This window comes from Grus americana, chromosome 7 (assembly GCF_028858705.1).
Source record: "Grus americana isolate bGruAme1 chromosome 7, bGruAme1.mat, whole genome shotgun sequence".
Taxonomy (NCBI): Eukaryota; Metazoa; Chordata; class Aves; order Gruiformes; family Gruidae; genus Grus; species Grus americana.
In genome coordinates, this window is record NC_072858.1 from 19,753,298 (window position 1) to 19,770,210 (window position 16,913).

At 43.0% G+C, this 16,913-nt stretch overlaps 1 protein-coding gene across 1 annotated transcript; it reads right to left on the reverse strand.

Annotated features, from left to right (window-relative positions):
* Window positions 1-616: 616 nt before the first annotated feature.
* On the reverse strand, window positions 617-14,314 carry LOC129208791 (lysosomal acid lipase/cholesteryl ester hydrolase-like). The gene is made up of 10 exons (XM_054832124.1): window positions 14,225-14,314; window positions 10,343-10,481; window positions 9,358-9,472; window positions 8,088-8,286; window positions 7,356-7,465; window positions 5,932-6,068; window positions 5,212-5,352; window positions 3,681-3,752; window positions 1,986-2,054; window positions 617-1,093 (listed from the first exon to the last, which is right to left on the reverse strand). Exons 2-10 carry the CDS (start codon window positions 10,472-10,474, stop codon window positions 860-862), a joined length of 1,209 nt encoding a protein of 402 aa, XP_054688099.1. The 5' UTR covers window positions 10,475-10,481; window positions 14,225-14,314; the 3' UTR covers window positions 617-859.
* Between the last annotated feature and the right edge of the window lie 2,599 nt (window positions 14,315-16,913).

The window sequence follows — 16,913 nt, forward strand, 5'->3', positions numbered from 1 at the left end:
AAAGAATGGTCAAGGCACAGAATTATGGAACAGTCAAGCTGATAGCTCAGAGTGCTCGCAACAACTTCATTGCCAGTGTCAAGAATAATTCAGGGGGTGGAAGCTGTATTGCTTGGAGTGCAGCTTATCTGACAGGTCTACATCTCCTCATTCCTCAGCTGCCACTCATAGTCTTTGAAGTTGGGGGGTTTAGAGTGTGTGAACAAATGTTTGGGTGATGTGTAGGCATGGAGGGCAGGAGAATAGGCATGAGGTTGGATTCCTAGATGTTTGGAAGTCATCTATTGCCTACTCAGTTTCTTGTGTCTGAAGGTCTCTTGGTTGTGTTGACACTGTAGGTAAATGTGAGGAGGGAAAAAGAAAAAAAAAAAAAAGCCAAGTTCTCTGTTAAGTGGATAAATGATTTAATTTAAACAAATGTCAGTTGTACTTCAACAGAGAAATGAGCAAATTACACTTTTGGGTCTTCACGGGAAGATACAAATGGGGCACAGGAATGCCTCTGTGGGGTACGTAACATATAGACGAGAACAACAGAGTTTAGGCTTTGGAAAATTAGTCTTGTAGAAATAAAAGCTGTCCAAATTAAGTGACCCCTGCAGTGTGTACTCAAGAATATTCATGTTTTCAGCTTTCGTTCCTATACACCTCAAACTTCTCAGAAAGACAGCAGTCACAGTAACACCATGGAAAACCTCAAACTGTGAGGAAAGCAAGAAACAAACAAATACATGTAAGTACCTATAGTGGTATCCATTATGTATGTCTGTGTGTTTACCTCTTCCCCAGGTATCACCCTTATTGCCAAATAGAAATTTTGGTGGCTTTACTAAGTGAATCAACACTCTGCATGCGGTTTTTAAGGGTGTTTTGTTATTAGTTCAATGATTTTCCAATACATTTTCTCAGTTGCATCAAGGCCCCAGATGAAATCAAGATGTCCCCAAGCAGGAAAATGCTCATGGTAAATGAGATTAGTAATCCGAGGCAGTAGCTTTGCCATGTCTTTTGGATCTGCAAATTTGTCACGTCCACCGCTCCAAACAGCAATTGGTGTGCTTATCTTCTCTATCTCGTACACAGGAGGAGTAGACTGTAAGAAAGGGAGGAGACCTGAGTGAGTGCTGTTGTATCAGAAGTTGTGCTTAGAGAAAGGATTCTGTGCAAGCATCTGTTTCTCCTTTCTGCGCTCTCTACAATGCAACAGTAGGGATGAGGGCTGCCCTCTTAGTGTCTATTTCCCCTACCCTGTTCCCTGTCTACTGTGACAAGGAGCGATCCATCCTATCCTGTGTCTTTCTGTAATGCATGGCTATGAGTTATCCTGCAATTTGACACCTGCTTGTGCCCTTCAGAGGTGGGGACATGGAAAGAGTAGAGTCTGTGTTTATCAGGCAAGGGCTGTGGAGTGTATTCATGTTTATATTTAGGGTAGGAAGATCTTTAAGTTTTGCTGGGGTGTGAAGTACAACTGTTGGTCTTAGTTGTTATACTTGGGACTTAAGTGGCAAGGAGATACTTTAACCATTTATAATTTCACCCTAGAACATTTCTGAGACAGTGTGCATGGGTTGAAGTGACTGATTATATCTCTGGAGTCTTTCTGTCTGAGAAATGCAGCCTGCCCTGGTACAGCACAGGACACTGCAAGTCAAATGTGCTGGTTAAAAGTGAAATGATTGTCAGCCAATTGGAGAGGTCACCATATCTGTGAGATTCATTTCCTCCCTTAATTGAAAGGCAAACCTTGAGGATTTCTGGGGAAGTGAAGAGCTCCATACTCATCTAGCCCTGGGATTTGGGTGTGACTCTTAGCCTTTTGGGAATGGCAGGTAAATTGACATGTCGTTGGACACATCCTTGCATCAGTAGGGGAGGCAAAACAAACTTCTGTTAGCTGTCTGCAAGGAATCACCTATGCCTTGTCTGTTCTTAGTTTTGCCAGGACCCAAGAATGAGTTCTCAGGGAAACCATATTGCCTTACCTGGTTGTATTTCTTCGTGTTTTCCTTAGAACCGTAGTCATAAGCTTGAAATTGGTCTGTATGTGTTAGCTGTTAAAAGAACAGATAAAATATAAGTGTTGAAAGACCAAGAAGCAGAGTGTAGGAAGCATTTTCCTGCCTCTGATTGAAGCCAAGGCTCATGCAGTGGACTCTGAGTTACTCCCATTCCTTCCTCTGGTTGCAGACTTTCATAGGAGGATGGATTGTAGGATGGGTGGCTTCATCACCTTTCCTCTTGCTAACTTTCTCTCTGATCCTCAGCCACCATCCTTGGTATGTTTTGTTATTAAAATTTTGCTTGACTACCTTAGTTAACGAAAGTTGGAGGTCTCTGTTTGTGATGCAGAGTTGGGTTCAGTCACGTGGAAAGAGGACCTGAATGTCTAGAACGTGTCAAGTCTTATTACTATTCTGCTGTAATATGTCTCCTGACACATCTTGTCTTTTGTGTGTCAGTTTTGTTTGATCTGCTAACAGTAGTGGCAACATTTCCAGAGGCTCTGTACTTCTTACAAGAGCTTGGCTATACATGAGTTGTGCTCTGACAGCAGTTTTGAGGTGGGACTTTAGACACAAGACATTAGCCTTCATGAGTCTGTGTTGTCTAAAAGACATGATATATGCCCTGCAGGACTGATGAGTGAAGAGTTAAGTACACATCTGTATGGGGGCTTTTGTTTGTTTGTATTTTTGTAATTTTATTTTTTATTTTATTTTTTGCACAAATCTGTTGAGTAATTTCATTTGTGAGTGGTTGTATGTAACACAGGGTGAGAGAAAGTCGGTGTATGTCAGTTAAAAAACCTTGGCTTCAAGGCTTCAAGTAGCTGGGGATGAGCCAGGAATTGGCTTCCTGTATTGCCTTTGCTATTTTCTTCTATCCTGCTGTATCTGTGTTGCTTTGTAGCCACTTGACTTTGTTAGAGACTGGCAAAATAGGCTGTAAAGCCACTGAATGTCAATGGTTTGTCCCCATTTCCTGGCTCTGGATAGGTGTATCCTGCGGGACTGACTGCTGTGAATTTTTGTCAGGGCTGTCCTCAGGAGCACACCTATATTAAGTGTTTGCAGAAATGGGGGGTCTGCCTATAGGATGTATGCAGATATATCCTGGCTCAGCAGGTGCATCTGGACACATGCAGTGAGGTTTCTTGTCTGGAGCTGTCTTGCCCTGATCTGATACAGACCATGAGCAGAACAAGCTCAGATCCACCAGTGCAGAAGTAGAAACCCACCTTTAGAGAACTGGACCCTGGGAGAAGAGCTTTAACCTGGATCACTTCTTTGTCTGGCTCATCCCCTGGCTGCTCAAGTTTCCAGTCTCCTCCTATTGCCTGCCAAGTGCCTAGACTGTGCTCGCGTTCCCTTCTGCAGCTCTCAAGGCAAATATCTTCATAAAAAAGATGAATGCTGGAAGCCTTTAGAGCCCAACATGCAGAGAGGGCTGATGTGCCCGGGGGAAATGTCAGTGCCTGATACCAAAGGGGACAATTCAGGTGACAGTCTGGTGAGCCATGGGAAGAGTGCTCCCCCTGTGGCAAGTGCTCACAGCAGCAGGTGAGAAGATGTGATGGGCAGTTTCCCAGATCCACCGCCTCCGGACTCCCCTGTAGGCTGTCGGTTGCACAAAAAGCAGCAGTAAGAGTTTGTTTATACATCTGTACGCAGTTATACCTGATGCCAATGAATAATGTTCTGTACGGATGTTCCAGCAGGGGAATGTCCTACGTACGTATCTATTCGACTCTGGAGAGAAAGCAGAAATGTTATAAAGGCAGGGAACTAGTGTTGTGACAGAATAAAGCTGTGAAGGATTTGAGCAACATACTGCTGATGTGTGTATTAAAATCCCATTTTAATAGGATAGTCTTCAAATATCAGACAGAAAATTGAGAATTAGGTTTAGGAATAGCTGGATAATAGTATGCATCTGCACGCTTTCTCCATGAAAGCGAGTCTGTTCCATGAAGACATTATTACTGTGGGATCCTGTGGTTCAGCAACAGAAGAGAAAAACCTTCCAGTTCTTCAATTCCTCATCTCACACCAAACCCCCATGCATGCATAAGTCTTTTGAAGATCTGTTTTTCTCTTTGCTTTACTCCTAGTGCTAAAGAAGTCAGCTTACAAAACAGATTGGTTTTTTTTTTCTGTTTGCAATTTTTATAGTTCTGTTAAGGAAATCTTCCAATTCCATCTCCCAAGATTCCTCCTCAGACTTGTTATCTTGCCCTGGGAACCACATTAGTGACTTAATCCAAGTCAGGAAAGATCCTTAGTGGTTTAGCTCTGCAATTCTAAAGGGCTGCAATGCCTTTAATTGCTTTTGCATTGAATCTTTGATTCTCACTGCTTTCCCATATATGCTTTTACAAGTGGTTATAGGGAGAAAAATGGGCCCCAGTCTTTGCAGATATTGCAGTAATAAATATTACACAGGCCAGATTCTGCATACTTCAGCCACTGTAAAGGGGATTTAAGACACACTACAGTGTCCATATGTTGGCAAGCACAGGGACAACTCTCCTGTCCCATCTGACTGATGCACTAGTCTTTGTGAATCCCACTGTAGGTGGGTGCATTCCTCAGGCACAGTGCAAGAACTTTCTGTGGCTCTACGTGTTGTGGATTGAGCTGTTGGGCCCAATTCTAAGGACAACAAAAATAGGAAAATGCCCCTTACAGTAGTTCTTTGGGACTGAATTCTGGTACAAGTAGTCTGAAAAGGGGGAAAAGGAGCTTTTCCCTGTTTTTAGTTATTCCAGTGTTCTGAGGACCCTGGTGTCTGCATGCTAAGGAAGGAAACTGGGAACTGTATTACCAAGAAGTCTGGCTCCATCATCCATTGGGTCTTTTTTAAAGAGCATCTGTGTATGACCAAAATCTAGTCAGCTTAGCCCCAAAAGAGGGCACAGCTATTGACATGTGCAATATATCTCCAGACTGAATTCAGTCCTTTCGTTCTGGGATTGGAATGTGCCTAGTTGTGCCTAGTTGTTGGTTCCATCCCTTATCAGCTGTAGTCCTGTTTGGCACTCTTTGTACCACACAATATCCAGGTCATTCCCTCAGTCTGCTGAGAACTACATTGTGGTTTCTGTACATTTACATGCATGACAGTTACCAGATAAGGATAGGGTGCACAAATGTAACTTCCAAAACCACCTCAGTTTTACTTTGAGTAGGCGTTCTTGCATATACTTACCGTGTTCAGATTTTTTATGCTGCCTCCAGCTATGTAACAGAGTATATGGCCACAAAACTTATCCAGGCTTGTACATAACCGTGTCACAGGTCCTTTCAGAAATCCGATTTGGTGCATGGCTCCTTTGCAGCCAAATACTAACTGAAGGAAGGGAAAAGTGCAACATTTTTTTTTTCTCATTACAGGAGCATTTTATGCAAGAAACTGTTGCTAATAGCCTAGCCTCCTAACTCAGTATTCAAACATTGCTGAAACAGCTTGCCCTCCCAGTACCTCTCAAAACACCTTCTTCCCCATAGTGCATCACATATCCTTCCTTCTTCATATTACTGACATTGATCCCGGAGGAAGCCATCCTTCAATTTCTAGCCTAGTGACCTCAATGCTTACTTATTTCTGAAGTTCCAGAGATTGTCATGGCTGTTATTGCAGCTCTGATTTAGTTCCTCCTGCATGAGGCCAGCAAAATACTAGTTAACAGCAAGAGTCCTGTGATGAGACAGTTTCTCCAGTCTCCTACTTCGCTGGGACCTTCTGCTACAAGTCCTATATCTCCAGTATTTTCCCCACAGAGTTTGGGAACAGATTTTTCAAGAGCACTCGATTCATCCCAAGCTCAGTATCAGCATGTCACCTGTTTGGGAACACTTCAACTCAGGTTGAGTGAAGCCTATGAAGGTAAGTCAGGCATTGGGCCTCTTTGAAGGAAAAATTACATACCCTGAGCAGTGGTTCAGGAACATTTGTTATCTTAATCAGAGGGCTTGTAGCATGTGAGCATGTGGTTACTGGGCCCAGAGCACAGAACATTTTCACCCGTTTAGCCAGCTCAGGGTATGTAGAAAATGCTATGAATCCTGCAGACACAGAAGACACAGCCCGAGTTAATGAAGACATCTTCCACAGACAAAATAAATAAATAAACAATAGGCAGATAGATAACAAGAAGTAAGACTAGATTTGCAGCCCATTGTCTGTTGTCCATGTTTGTCTGTGCTGCATGTTTTACCTAAGGCGAGTGTTGAACCGAAGTCCTGAAATTAATGTTCTTTGGGAGGCAAAGTTCACTCTGAGGTTTAGAGCATGTTTGGACATTGCCTTTATCAGAACAGTTTTTGTAGGCAACATGTCAATGAGGTTTTCATGGTAAAATCAATTCCCTCTAAAGTTCAAAAAAATTCACAAAATCCAATTTTTTTTAGATTATAGTCTCTAAAGGTCTATGTATGTTTATGCTTCCATGAAACTGTAGAATAATTAGCTGAATACTGGGAGCTCTGAGTGTTTGCAACTCATGAGGGTCTTTAAATACTCTTATGAGAGGAAAAGGAAGAAAAACTCTGGAGCTGTGACTTTTCCACATTTCCTTCTCTTTTTTTCTGGGTTGTTTACACTAATGAACTGGCAGATGCTCATTTCTAATCAATGTCCTTTCATGTATCTTACACAAAAAACATAAACATCAGGAACTTTCAACTGATACTAAAAAAAAGTTAGTTGCATTCAGAGACCATGAAGTGAGATAATGCTAAAGGCTGGCACTAAGAGAAAATAAGTTATTAATGTTTTTTCTTTCCTAATTTTCAGTCTCTGGCAATATGTTTTTAAACAGTAATGTGGCCAGTTATAGCCACTCATGAACTATGCTTTAAATTGTAAGATTGCCATTAAGTCACATGACTTAGTAATGTTAAGGTTCTTTTTCCTTGTCTGCTGCTATTTGAGATTATGCATTATTTGTGCTGTTTTATCTTTTTGGGTTTTACTTCCTGTTCATGAGGAAAAAAAGATAATCTATGTCTTAATACAAAAGATGAAAGTAAAGAAAATTCCTCTTGCTAAGAATTTCAGAAAAATACCCAGTGCCAGTACCTGAAATACCCAGTAAATAACCACTTTCATGTCTCTAATTACTTAAAAAGTTGAACTATATTTGGATTTGCCATTAGGTTTCTAGGCTTATTAAGGGTAACCAAAGCAGTTTTTGAAAAAATTTTACATATTTTCCAAAGCTCAACTCGGAAGGCACTTCTGTGTTTGGTAACTCTCCACAAACAAGAAAAGCAACTGAATCAATGGGGAAACCCACCTACTGATCAGATAGGAACATGAACGGCTGTGAACCTTGAGTGTCCTGACATTACCTGTTGTTGTGCCTTCAGAGTGACCAACATAATATACATCCTTCTGTCCAGTTTTATTCATGATGAAGTACAGCTCTGCTGGAATATCATATTTACCCATCTCATCGAAGCTACAGGGGAGAAACACAAAAAGCTAGCAGATAAGTTTGACTATCACAGTACGAGTTACTGAATGTCAGTTTTGTTGATTGCACCAAGCAGAACCCATTGAAAGATGAGGTTGCACACTTTGTCTGCGTTCTAGCTTGAGTTGGGGAAGGGAGTAAAGGGACACAGCTGTATTGCCAGGCTGCCCAATGCCTTGGGCTCTCTGCAGAGGAGGTGCCAGTTTCACCTGTCAGCTGCAGCCCTCGGGGAACTGAATTTAAACAGTGCTTTCCTTAGAATGGGTTACAAAACACATTTCTCTCTTGATTGAATTCAGCTGTGAGAGATCAGAGATTTCTAGACAAGACTGCTCAGCCTGTTCCAGCTGAGATTTTTGCTCTCCCTCTCACAGTACTGTCTCCCTTTTCCTCTGCATTCCATTTCTTTTCCCAGTGTCTGAAATATCTTCCCCAGGCAATGCTCCCAACTCTGAGTAGTAGTGACCATCCTTCTTTGTCTGGTTCTTTTCTCTCCTTGGTTGGTGTAAAACCTGTTCTGATACTGGTTTAGGTAAAAACCATCAGGCTGAAGCAATATAGTCCCCTTGGGGTTTCTGTCTTGACTATTTCTCCCTCTACAGAGTACCTGAACTGCCAGAACTCTTTCTGGCTGGGATTAAGGGTCTTGTGTTTTAAAGACCAAGTGTTGCCTCGGCTGTTTCCCATCCAGACATCATAGCCAGCATCTGCAAGGAGGAAGCCCAAGCTGTTGTTGGGCAGGTTAGAAATCCAGTGGGTAGCATCTCCTAGAAAAGCATGCTGTAGGAAGACTGCTGGCTTTTGTCCTGGAAAAGATGAAAATATTCTTATATTGAAGCAGTAGTTAATGTGTATTTGAGGTTGGGGTGCAGAGTTTAGTTTGTAAGAGGTTTTAAATCTTTTCTTCTTCAAAAACTCCCAGGAGAACTATGCCTAGATATTGGTCTGAGAAACCTGAAGGATTTGATCCATGCAAGAAGGAACTGTTTCATGACATTTCATAACCATTTCATGACAGGACTGGCAAAGAAACAATTTAATGAGTAGGCCTGTCCTCATCTCCTCTTGCACTGGAAAGCCAACATACAGGTCCCTGTGTTGAAACATCTACCCACAGCTAAAAACTGCTGAAGGCAGAACAGTGTATGGAAGACAAAGAATAATTAATCCAAAGCAGCATATCTACCCTTAGGTCTATTCAGTAACCAACTGAGCAGGGCTGAGAGGCCCCTGATCTAACTTTGGTTCACCTTACTTTGAGAGTGAAGCTGGTCCAGGTGATCTCCGAAGGAAGAGATACAAATAGGAGCAGGCATCCAAAACAAATTATTCTATAATTCTAACAAGGAGTAATAAACCAAATAGCAGTATCCAGCGTACCTCAAATGCCAGGTATAAATTTTTATTCCATTCAGAAAATATGAAGAAATAGATTAAATGCATTTGCTTTTCATTGATGACCTGATATTTTATCACCTTCCTTAAGAATATCTCTGTACTTCAGAAATCTGGGAATTAATATTCGTATGCCTAACCTGAGAGGCTTTGTTGTCAGTCTTCTATTTTAAATGTATATTACTTAGAGTGTTAATGCAAAATCTCCCTAAATCCAGTCTACCAAACCCTCACCTAGGCCACATGAGGGGAAAAAACCTGGGATATGGAAAAAAATTATTAGAAAAGTCTGAAATAAGGACAGAGACATTGAATGTGTGGACTTCATATGGATTCAGAATTCAGGCCACATTCCTGACTAGGTGCTCTTGCCAAGAAGGAAAGTTGTGCAACATGCCATTGCATGTGCAAAGGGGAAAGATGGGGGACCCATGTAAGAGCTGACTCTCAGGTTTTCCTTATGTCCTATAACTGTGTCACACCTGTATTTTGGCTGTTTCTGCCAGCGGGAATTCTGAAAACACCAAGAATGTATCCATCGTCTGTGGTAACTTGATATTCCTCGCTGGGGTATCCATGATATCTGATGATTTCACTCTGTGGGAAGCCAAAGGAGAGTTAGTTAAGATGCAAGCTGTCCCGTTTTGGACGGTAACCAAGATGAGCGGTGTGGATGTGGGCTGTTCTGTGATGGTAGTGCAAGGCTCCTGGTCACAGGGACCATGGCTCAGAATGAATATTACAGGTCTTGCACAAAGATGCATCAAAATTCTTCTTCTGACCTGCCTAGGTTGTTAGTTGTCTGTATTTGATCCCGTCTCATGGGACAAAGCAGAACTGTACTGAGTGACTAACCTTTTGGGAGACAATTTGTCATGTTTTGCAAGGCTAATGCAGATCCTACCTTTCTAGAGAGTAAACATGCAGCAGTATCTGTATAAGACAGTGCCAAAAGATCTGGGCTTTGTGCCATTAGTGAACCCTAATCTTGCCAAAGTGTGGTTAGGCAAGCCAGTTAGGGTGGATCTCCTATTACAGACTCATTCACAGCACTACCTATTACAGTCTTGCCACTATTGTGAGGAAATCTTTGGTGATTCAGAGCAAGGGGTCTTGGATTGCTTTGTGTTGTGAGAATCTGCTGTTTGAAGAAGGGGTTCATCCCCCCTTGCCACTGTACCGAGCAAACAGGTTGTTACAGGAGGGGAGGACTTTGCTTCCCTTGCGACTAGAAACCAGCCTTTGCCTCCACTGCGAAGGAGTTCTCCTCTCTGGCAGCTCAGACTGTTTGGATAGGAGCATCAAGGTTTCTTCTAGGCCAGTGCTCCCTATCATAGTGCTGGAGAGATCCCTTTGAAGGGGCCTTACTTCTAGCCTCCTGACAGGGACTGTTAGCGATGGGGCAGTGGTAGTGGTACAGGGAGAGACAATTTAGAAAGAAAAGGGAGAGAAAGTGACCCAACTTACAACGTTCATGAAGCATTCGGGGTTGCGAGTCTTCCTGCACTGGCTTTTGTCTGAATTGAGAGTGAAGGGTGCTGTGAGTCCTGCTGAAAAGGCAATTGCTTGGGAGCAGAGCAGCACGAGGAGGCGCCACATCTTGGGTCTATGTGAAAGAGCACATGCAGGGGGGGTTGCGTTAGGAAGAGAGTGGCATGGAATTGTACAGGAAGACCCAAGTGGGGAGTCTCCTGAAGGTTGCCCAAGGTCTGTTGCCTGAGGGGCTGCCAGAATAAGTACCTGTGTGAAGAGGGACTGTCTGCAGCTCACACTGTGTAACAGGGAAGGTTGCAGAACAGGTGAGGAAAACTCTTGGGGATACCATACCAGAGTATGCCTGAGCACTTTGCACGTGACAAGCGAGCTGTGGTTGGTAGGCAGGGCCAGCTGTTGGCATGAGTCAGCAGAAGCTTGACAAAGAAGCATGAATACCTGAGGTACCATCACCCAGCTTGTTTGCCTTTATCTGCCTCCACCTGACTGCCAGCAGGATAGGTGAAAAGAGAAGAAAGCACTGTTTGTTTCCTGTCTCCTCAAGAATGAGGTGAGAGAGGTTTGGGCCAGGCTCTCTTTCCACCTGCCCTCTCCTGCTTTGAGATCAAATGCCATTCTTGGTGCTGGTCAGTGGTGTGCTGGGGTGAGGGGTCAGTCAATGAGGCTGGTGAAGGGTTGTGCAGGGGCCAGGAGTGATTCAGGGACTCTGGGAGGAGATGTAACAGGTTTAGGGGAACATGCTTGCACCCATTCAGTGCCAGCTTGTGCTTTCCCCATGGGGCGATGTGACTCAGACCAGGTTCAAGTTCTGTTTGCAATTAGTTCTTGTGAGAATATGAAACGAACAAGGTGACCATGTGTGGCTTCCCAGAAGCCCTGTGAGTCAGTTCCCAGTATACCTTGCCTTTCAGACTGAAAGTGAGTCATCTAGGTCTCCATTTACCATCCCCTCGGGCTTCTTCATCAGCCCCTTGATGCCCACTTCTTCCAAGAACCTGCTCTGCTATCCCAAGATAATTGCGTTTTTCCTACTGCTACTTCTGAGACCAAAGTTTCTGTCTCTCAAAATTGATGGCTGCCACCAGCTGAGAAACCACGGAATGATTTGGTTTTGGAGCAGTGAATAACGGATCCTGAGACTGCCCTCAGGTTGCCAAGGGTATGTCTCCTTCATCTCTTAGAAATGGCTGTCCATATTAGAAATCTTATCTTGGTCGTACGGAGGTGACACCTTGCCCTTTCCTGGGTTAACTGATGGTATCAGATTAGCTTTTCTGAATAGAAACTGCAGAGTGCAGTCTATCGAGCACCAGTTTATGCCAACTCCACCTACAGCAGATATGCTTCCAGGTTTTAGTCTTTATTTTCCAGAACCCAGTCAGTTAGTGCAGGAACACTGCTCTCTGTGAGCTTTCCTGACGTTTTTTTCAACATGCTAATTTTGACTCAAAGGCTCCCTAGAAAAGGGAAGAGCGGGTTCTGTGTCCCAAAAAGTTACTGGGTGTGGGACTGCAAGTTAAAACTATTTGGAGAGCAAGAGAAGTGCTGACATGTTCAGTGCTCCTTGTCTACAAGAGAGCTGCAAGTAGATAGGATAGGATTTTTCTTTCCAATGTGAAGAATTGTACATGGATTCATCCATGAACCTGAGGACTGTGCTTACACATTCTGGAAAAGCCCTTATACATCTATTTGTCGTATGCTGTGCCTGCATGTGTGAGGAGAGAATGAGGGCTGTGAAGAAAAAAGTAGTAGCCATTCCCCACATGAATAAAGACCTTAAAGATCAGGCAAGCTACCTAAATGTTCAAAAATAGGATCCATGGGACAAAAGGGACATGTAATATAATGTAAGGGTTCAGCTCATCATCAACTTCTTGTAAGACTGCCTCACCAGTAATGACTGGGGACATTTCTGCTCTTATAGGCCTGTTTTCCTCAGAAGAAGAGGGCTTGCTTCTATGACCGCGATGTGTTTATGTTAGTTCATCTTTCTGTCCATCCTGTAATTAGCTTTTGATGTCACTGGTAAATGTCTGCCAAGTTCAGCAGTGAGATACAAGCCTATAAGGTAATGGGGTTCACAGGAGCTACTGAGGACTGTTTGCTGGGGGAAGACTATTCAGTGGGGTTAGAGCCTCGCTGGGGAGAGGGCAGCCCGACGGCAGCTGTTGTGTGTTCTGCAACCAGCTGAGCAGTCAGCAGGAGTGAACTGGCCGACGAGTCACTGTCCATGTAACTTCAAAGTAGCCACAGCATGCATAGCTGGGCATCAGGGCTTGCGAGAGAATTTCACAGGAGACCTGCCTGTACTACAGTTTGCATTACAAAGTTAAGCAGACTCAGAAAACAAATCTTTCTGAAACCAGGCATTGCTAGGTCCACTAGATGTGGAAAACCCAATTTTTAATGAAGAACAGAGGTTCTCATGCAGCCACATGTTTCTGGAGTCTGCTTCTAGCATAAGACATCTGCTATGAGAAGACATGCTGCTCTATGAAGTTTATTTGGACTTGGAATGGAGCTACAGATCAAGAGAAAATAAGAGAGTATTCCCTGGCAAGTAATGGGGAAGATGAGCAGGATTTGTGGGAGTGAGGGAGGGATAACCAAGTGATTTTTGCACTCTCTAAATCTCTTTGTAGCAGGAGTTTTGATTTTTTTGATCTTCAATTTAACCTTTCAGTTTGACTGAACAAATTTAAAGAAGTAAAGCCTCCTGAGTCATCAGATAGTTGGAATGAAGCAGAGTTTGGAAACACCCAAAACTTTAAACTTGGCATCAAAACACACTCCGTTCAATTCCCTTTGTATGTCAAATACTTCTTAATTTTTGTTGTCAAAACAGGAAGCCTCACCACTACATACTCGGGCATCACAACACTCTGTTTTGCTTTTTCCTGGTTTACTCTCTTCTAATGGGAATAAAATATGCCTCTGTCTCCCTGCATGGGAAATCTCATTTCGGAAGAAAAAGTTCTGCTAATGTTTCAGCTTGGTTTCAAATCAGTACCAAGACTAGTTGAGGCAATGCAGAGGCTAAATTATTCCTCTTGTTAGAGCAAACTTTTCTCAATGTACTCTATGATCACCTGGCTTAGCTGGCATGGTTCACAGATTTCCAGGTATTTGCCTTTTAAATCAGATAGAGTGGGTTAAGTAATATCAATCTGGCAGGCCACTGCTCCCTTAAGCTTCAGAAGTAAGCACTTGACAGTTAGGAGCCACGAAAAGCCATTTTTATATAGTAAGATAAAGTCATAAGGAAATATTGGGCATAATAAACTGTCATAAAAGAACATACTTAGAAAGAAAAAAGGTCAGAGAGAAATACCCTTGAAAGTTTTATATGCACTTTTAAGATTTGGTGAAACTAAGATACAAGCCATTCAGAAATTCATCCATCTATCCTTGTGCTTTAAGCAGTCTAAAATTTATTTCATATAAGCTGGAAGGCACACACACATCAACCAGTGAAGCAACTGTGACTCAATGCATGTGAGAATCTTCTGCCTTACAGCAAAACATACATGTGTGTGGAATTGCAAGAGCAGGCGATCCAATTTACACACACTGTTGCAGTACCAGGACTTTCATTCTCTTGTTCTCAGACTGAAGAAAACAAGTAGAGGAAAATGAAATAGTTGCTCTTTTTCTTCTTTTTGTGCAGGTAAAGCTTCTTTGTCTTCTAACTTGAGCAAACATGCACTTCAGTGCATAGCAATAGGCTTACAGATCAGAGAGACAAAAAGCTGTCTGTTCTTACACGCAACTGCACAAAAGCAAGACTGCACATCTTTATGGAAACAGGCAACAGAGAAAAAAACCATGAACACTTATGTACAAGCAACTTACCTCTGCTTTGACTGCCTTGCTTGTGTCTTCTGCCACAGTTCCTAGTCTGTCTCCACTAGCAGACTGATTCACTGGCAGAAACCTGCGCCGATAAAAGGAAGTCAAAACACAATGAGCACTTCAGGGTAGCAGCCGTGAGTGTCATGAGTTGGCAGCATGCATTGTGTAGCGTGTTTGAGTGCTGATTTGGCAGTGCTTCAGAAGTGGGGAAGTCTTTGTGATGAAAAAGATCTTCTGGTTAAATTCGCAAACCCAAAACGTACCATGGAGCAGGAGAGTTTAAGAAGTACCTACAAATCAGTGGTTAGGATGTTTAGCTGGGACCTGGGTGTTCCAGTTCCCTGAGGCTGTGGCAGACCTTGACCTGTACTGTTGCCCAATTGAGGGGCTGCTCCAAAGGTAATCTTTTATGATGAAGAGGAGGAAGCGTCCAGCTTCTCTCAACATACTCTCTCAAGAATACTGTCTCTGCTATTGCTTTTCATTTAGTTTATGCTAACTTTAACATTGCACACAGACTAAGTCTGTTTTTCAGTGAGCAGCACAACTCATGAAACCCATCTTATTCTACATTAGCTGCTTTGAGTTGACATGGCTTCTGTAGGGACCCTCAAGCCAGAGAAGGCTTGAACACATCATATAACCTTTCTCCCAGTGAGGGAACAAACAAGGGTTCTTGTTTCTCCGGAGCCATTTTCATCAACTCTGAAAACATAGTATCTTTGGAGGTCTTCGCCTAACTGCTGAATTAGTTGTAGCCAGTCTGGGGGCTCAGTCCTCGCTGAAATTGGCTGGATGACCATGGGCAGAAGGACACATTCTGTGTCCTTAGGCAGCTGGGCTACAAGCAAAGTAGAATCATCCTATGTGAGGACCAGCCCTTTCAGCCAATTAACTTGTAAGTGTCTTCAGAAGAACTTGTGTTTCACGTTGGACTGATGAGCATTTAGAACATCACCAGATGAAAGGGATGTGTTCTTGGGAACATCGTTGCAAATAATACCATGCCGTTGGGTGGTGGGGGAAGGAAAGGACTGAAATAAGTACAGGATGACAGCAAAGCCACAGTCACAGTTCTGTTTTACATACAGAGTAGAGAACATTGTCTGGGATGGTGAAAAAGGTAATTTGGTAATTTCTCAGTGAAAAGCATCATAACTTGGCTGCTCTGATGTTTTTAAGTGACAATAATTTTCATCAAACCATGAATTAATCACTCAGAAGGGCTTCTGCAACATGATGTCTTCTCATGTCCCAAGGTGGGATCAACAGTCCCCGTGACATTTCCAGTGCTGCTTGCTCAACTTGCTTTTCACTGATTTTCCAGAAAATTCAACACTCTGCCTCCTTTATGGACTCCCAGGTTGCAAGATAGCTGCACAGCTGCAGTCTCTCTCCTAGGTGAATCTGAGGGATGTTCTGCTGCTTTCAGTTATATTGCTATTGCATTTCCCATCATAAGTGTTGAAAACTCATAAAGTAGCTCTCAAGTCCTCATGCGTTTCCCTTACAATCAGTGAGCTAGTTGAAGGGCTGACTCTCTGGAGTCCCCAGGAACTTGTATTGGGTGTAAGGAATGTCCTTGTCTGGAGAGGACCTGTTTTGTTTGGATCAAGCTTTCTACATTTGTGGAGCACAAGGAAACGGGATAGGCTTCAGCAGTAGGCTCAGGAGATGAAACAGGCCTGTTGTTTGTCTTGCAAGGGAAAGGGACAAAAGTAGCACCAACCATGGTAAATTTGTTCAGCTAATGAATCATTTTGCAGAGTGAGACACTGACTTTTTGGTCATATAGTGTTGCCAGTGAACTGTCTCAGTGTAACAGCTGTACCTGCCCTGGTTAGCATCCCAGACTTGGCCCACATTAGCATTTGAATGGAGAGTGAGGGTGTCACGCTGAAAGGAAATCCCTAAATGCACTCTGTTTCTTTTCACAGTGAAGCTACTGGCATTTTATTGTGGAGGTACAGTGACCCATACTGCTGTAACCTAATAATCATGGAGCCTACCCTTCAGGTGAGTGTCTTTGTGCAACAACTACTTATTTGAAAGAAGATTGGTAGAGCCAGAGTTCCCCCAGGAAATTAAATAGGATGACAATTTCTTCAGTACTGTTTTCAAAGCAGCCCTTCCCACTAATGGGCGAAGTGCTCTAAATACCCATGGGATGGAGATAATGGATTCTTTCTAGCGATGTTTGGGTACTTTTCATTTTAGTGTTTAAACCCCAAAGAGGCTTCTCAGAGCCATGATAAAGGTTAGAACAGCTCAGCTCTGTGGAAGCCAGTAGCTTCCATGTGAATTAGCAGGAGATGTGAGGTTCCTGCTGGGTTCACAGTGTAACTTTGAACAAAAGTGTTCCACTGAAGTGCTGTCATTGCCAAGATGAAATCAGCTCCTTTCTCCCACCATGGAGAGTTCATGTACACAGATTCTGAAAGTGCTGTCAGCAGAGATTGAGTCTGCCAAGATTTATCTATCTCAGGGGGTGCCTTGAACCCAAGTTTCCCATCTTCTGGGTGCATGCTTGAACCACAAGACTGGCTACTGTTTTCTGCTGGGTCAACCCTTCATGTGTGCCTTGCTCTTCCTCATAAAAAAGTGAGAAGCCCTGTTTCAAATGAAGACAAGCCATCTTTTTTGCAGGAGTGAGTTTTTTGTGTGAATTCCATTTTTACTTTCTGGTCAT

Excerpts from the sequence above, each read along its gene's own strand:
- LOC129208791 (XM_054832124.1), bottom strand. The coding sequence starts at position 10,474 with ATGTGGCGCCTCCTCGTGCTGCTCTGCTCCCAAGCAATTGCCTTTTCA. Across the intron at positions 9,473-10,342 it reads CCGAATGCTTCATGAACGTT|AGTGAAATCATCAGATATCA; the intron begins GTAAGTTGGGTC and ends GGCTTCCCACAG. Across the intron at positions 8,287-9,357 it reads CAGAAACAGCCAAAATACAG|GACAAAAGCCAGCAGTCTTC; the intron begins GTGTGACACAGT and ends CATCTTTTCCAG.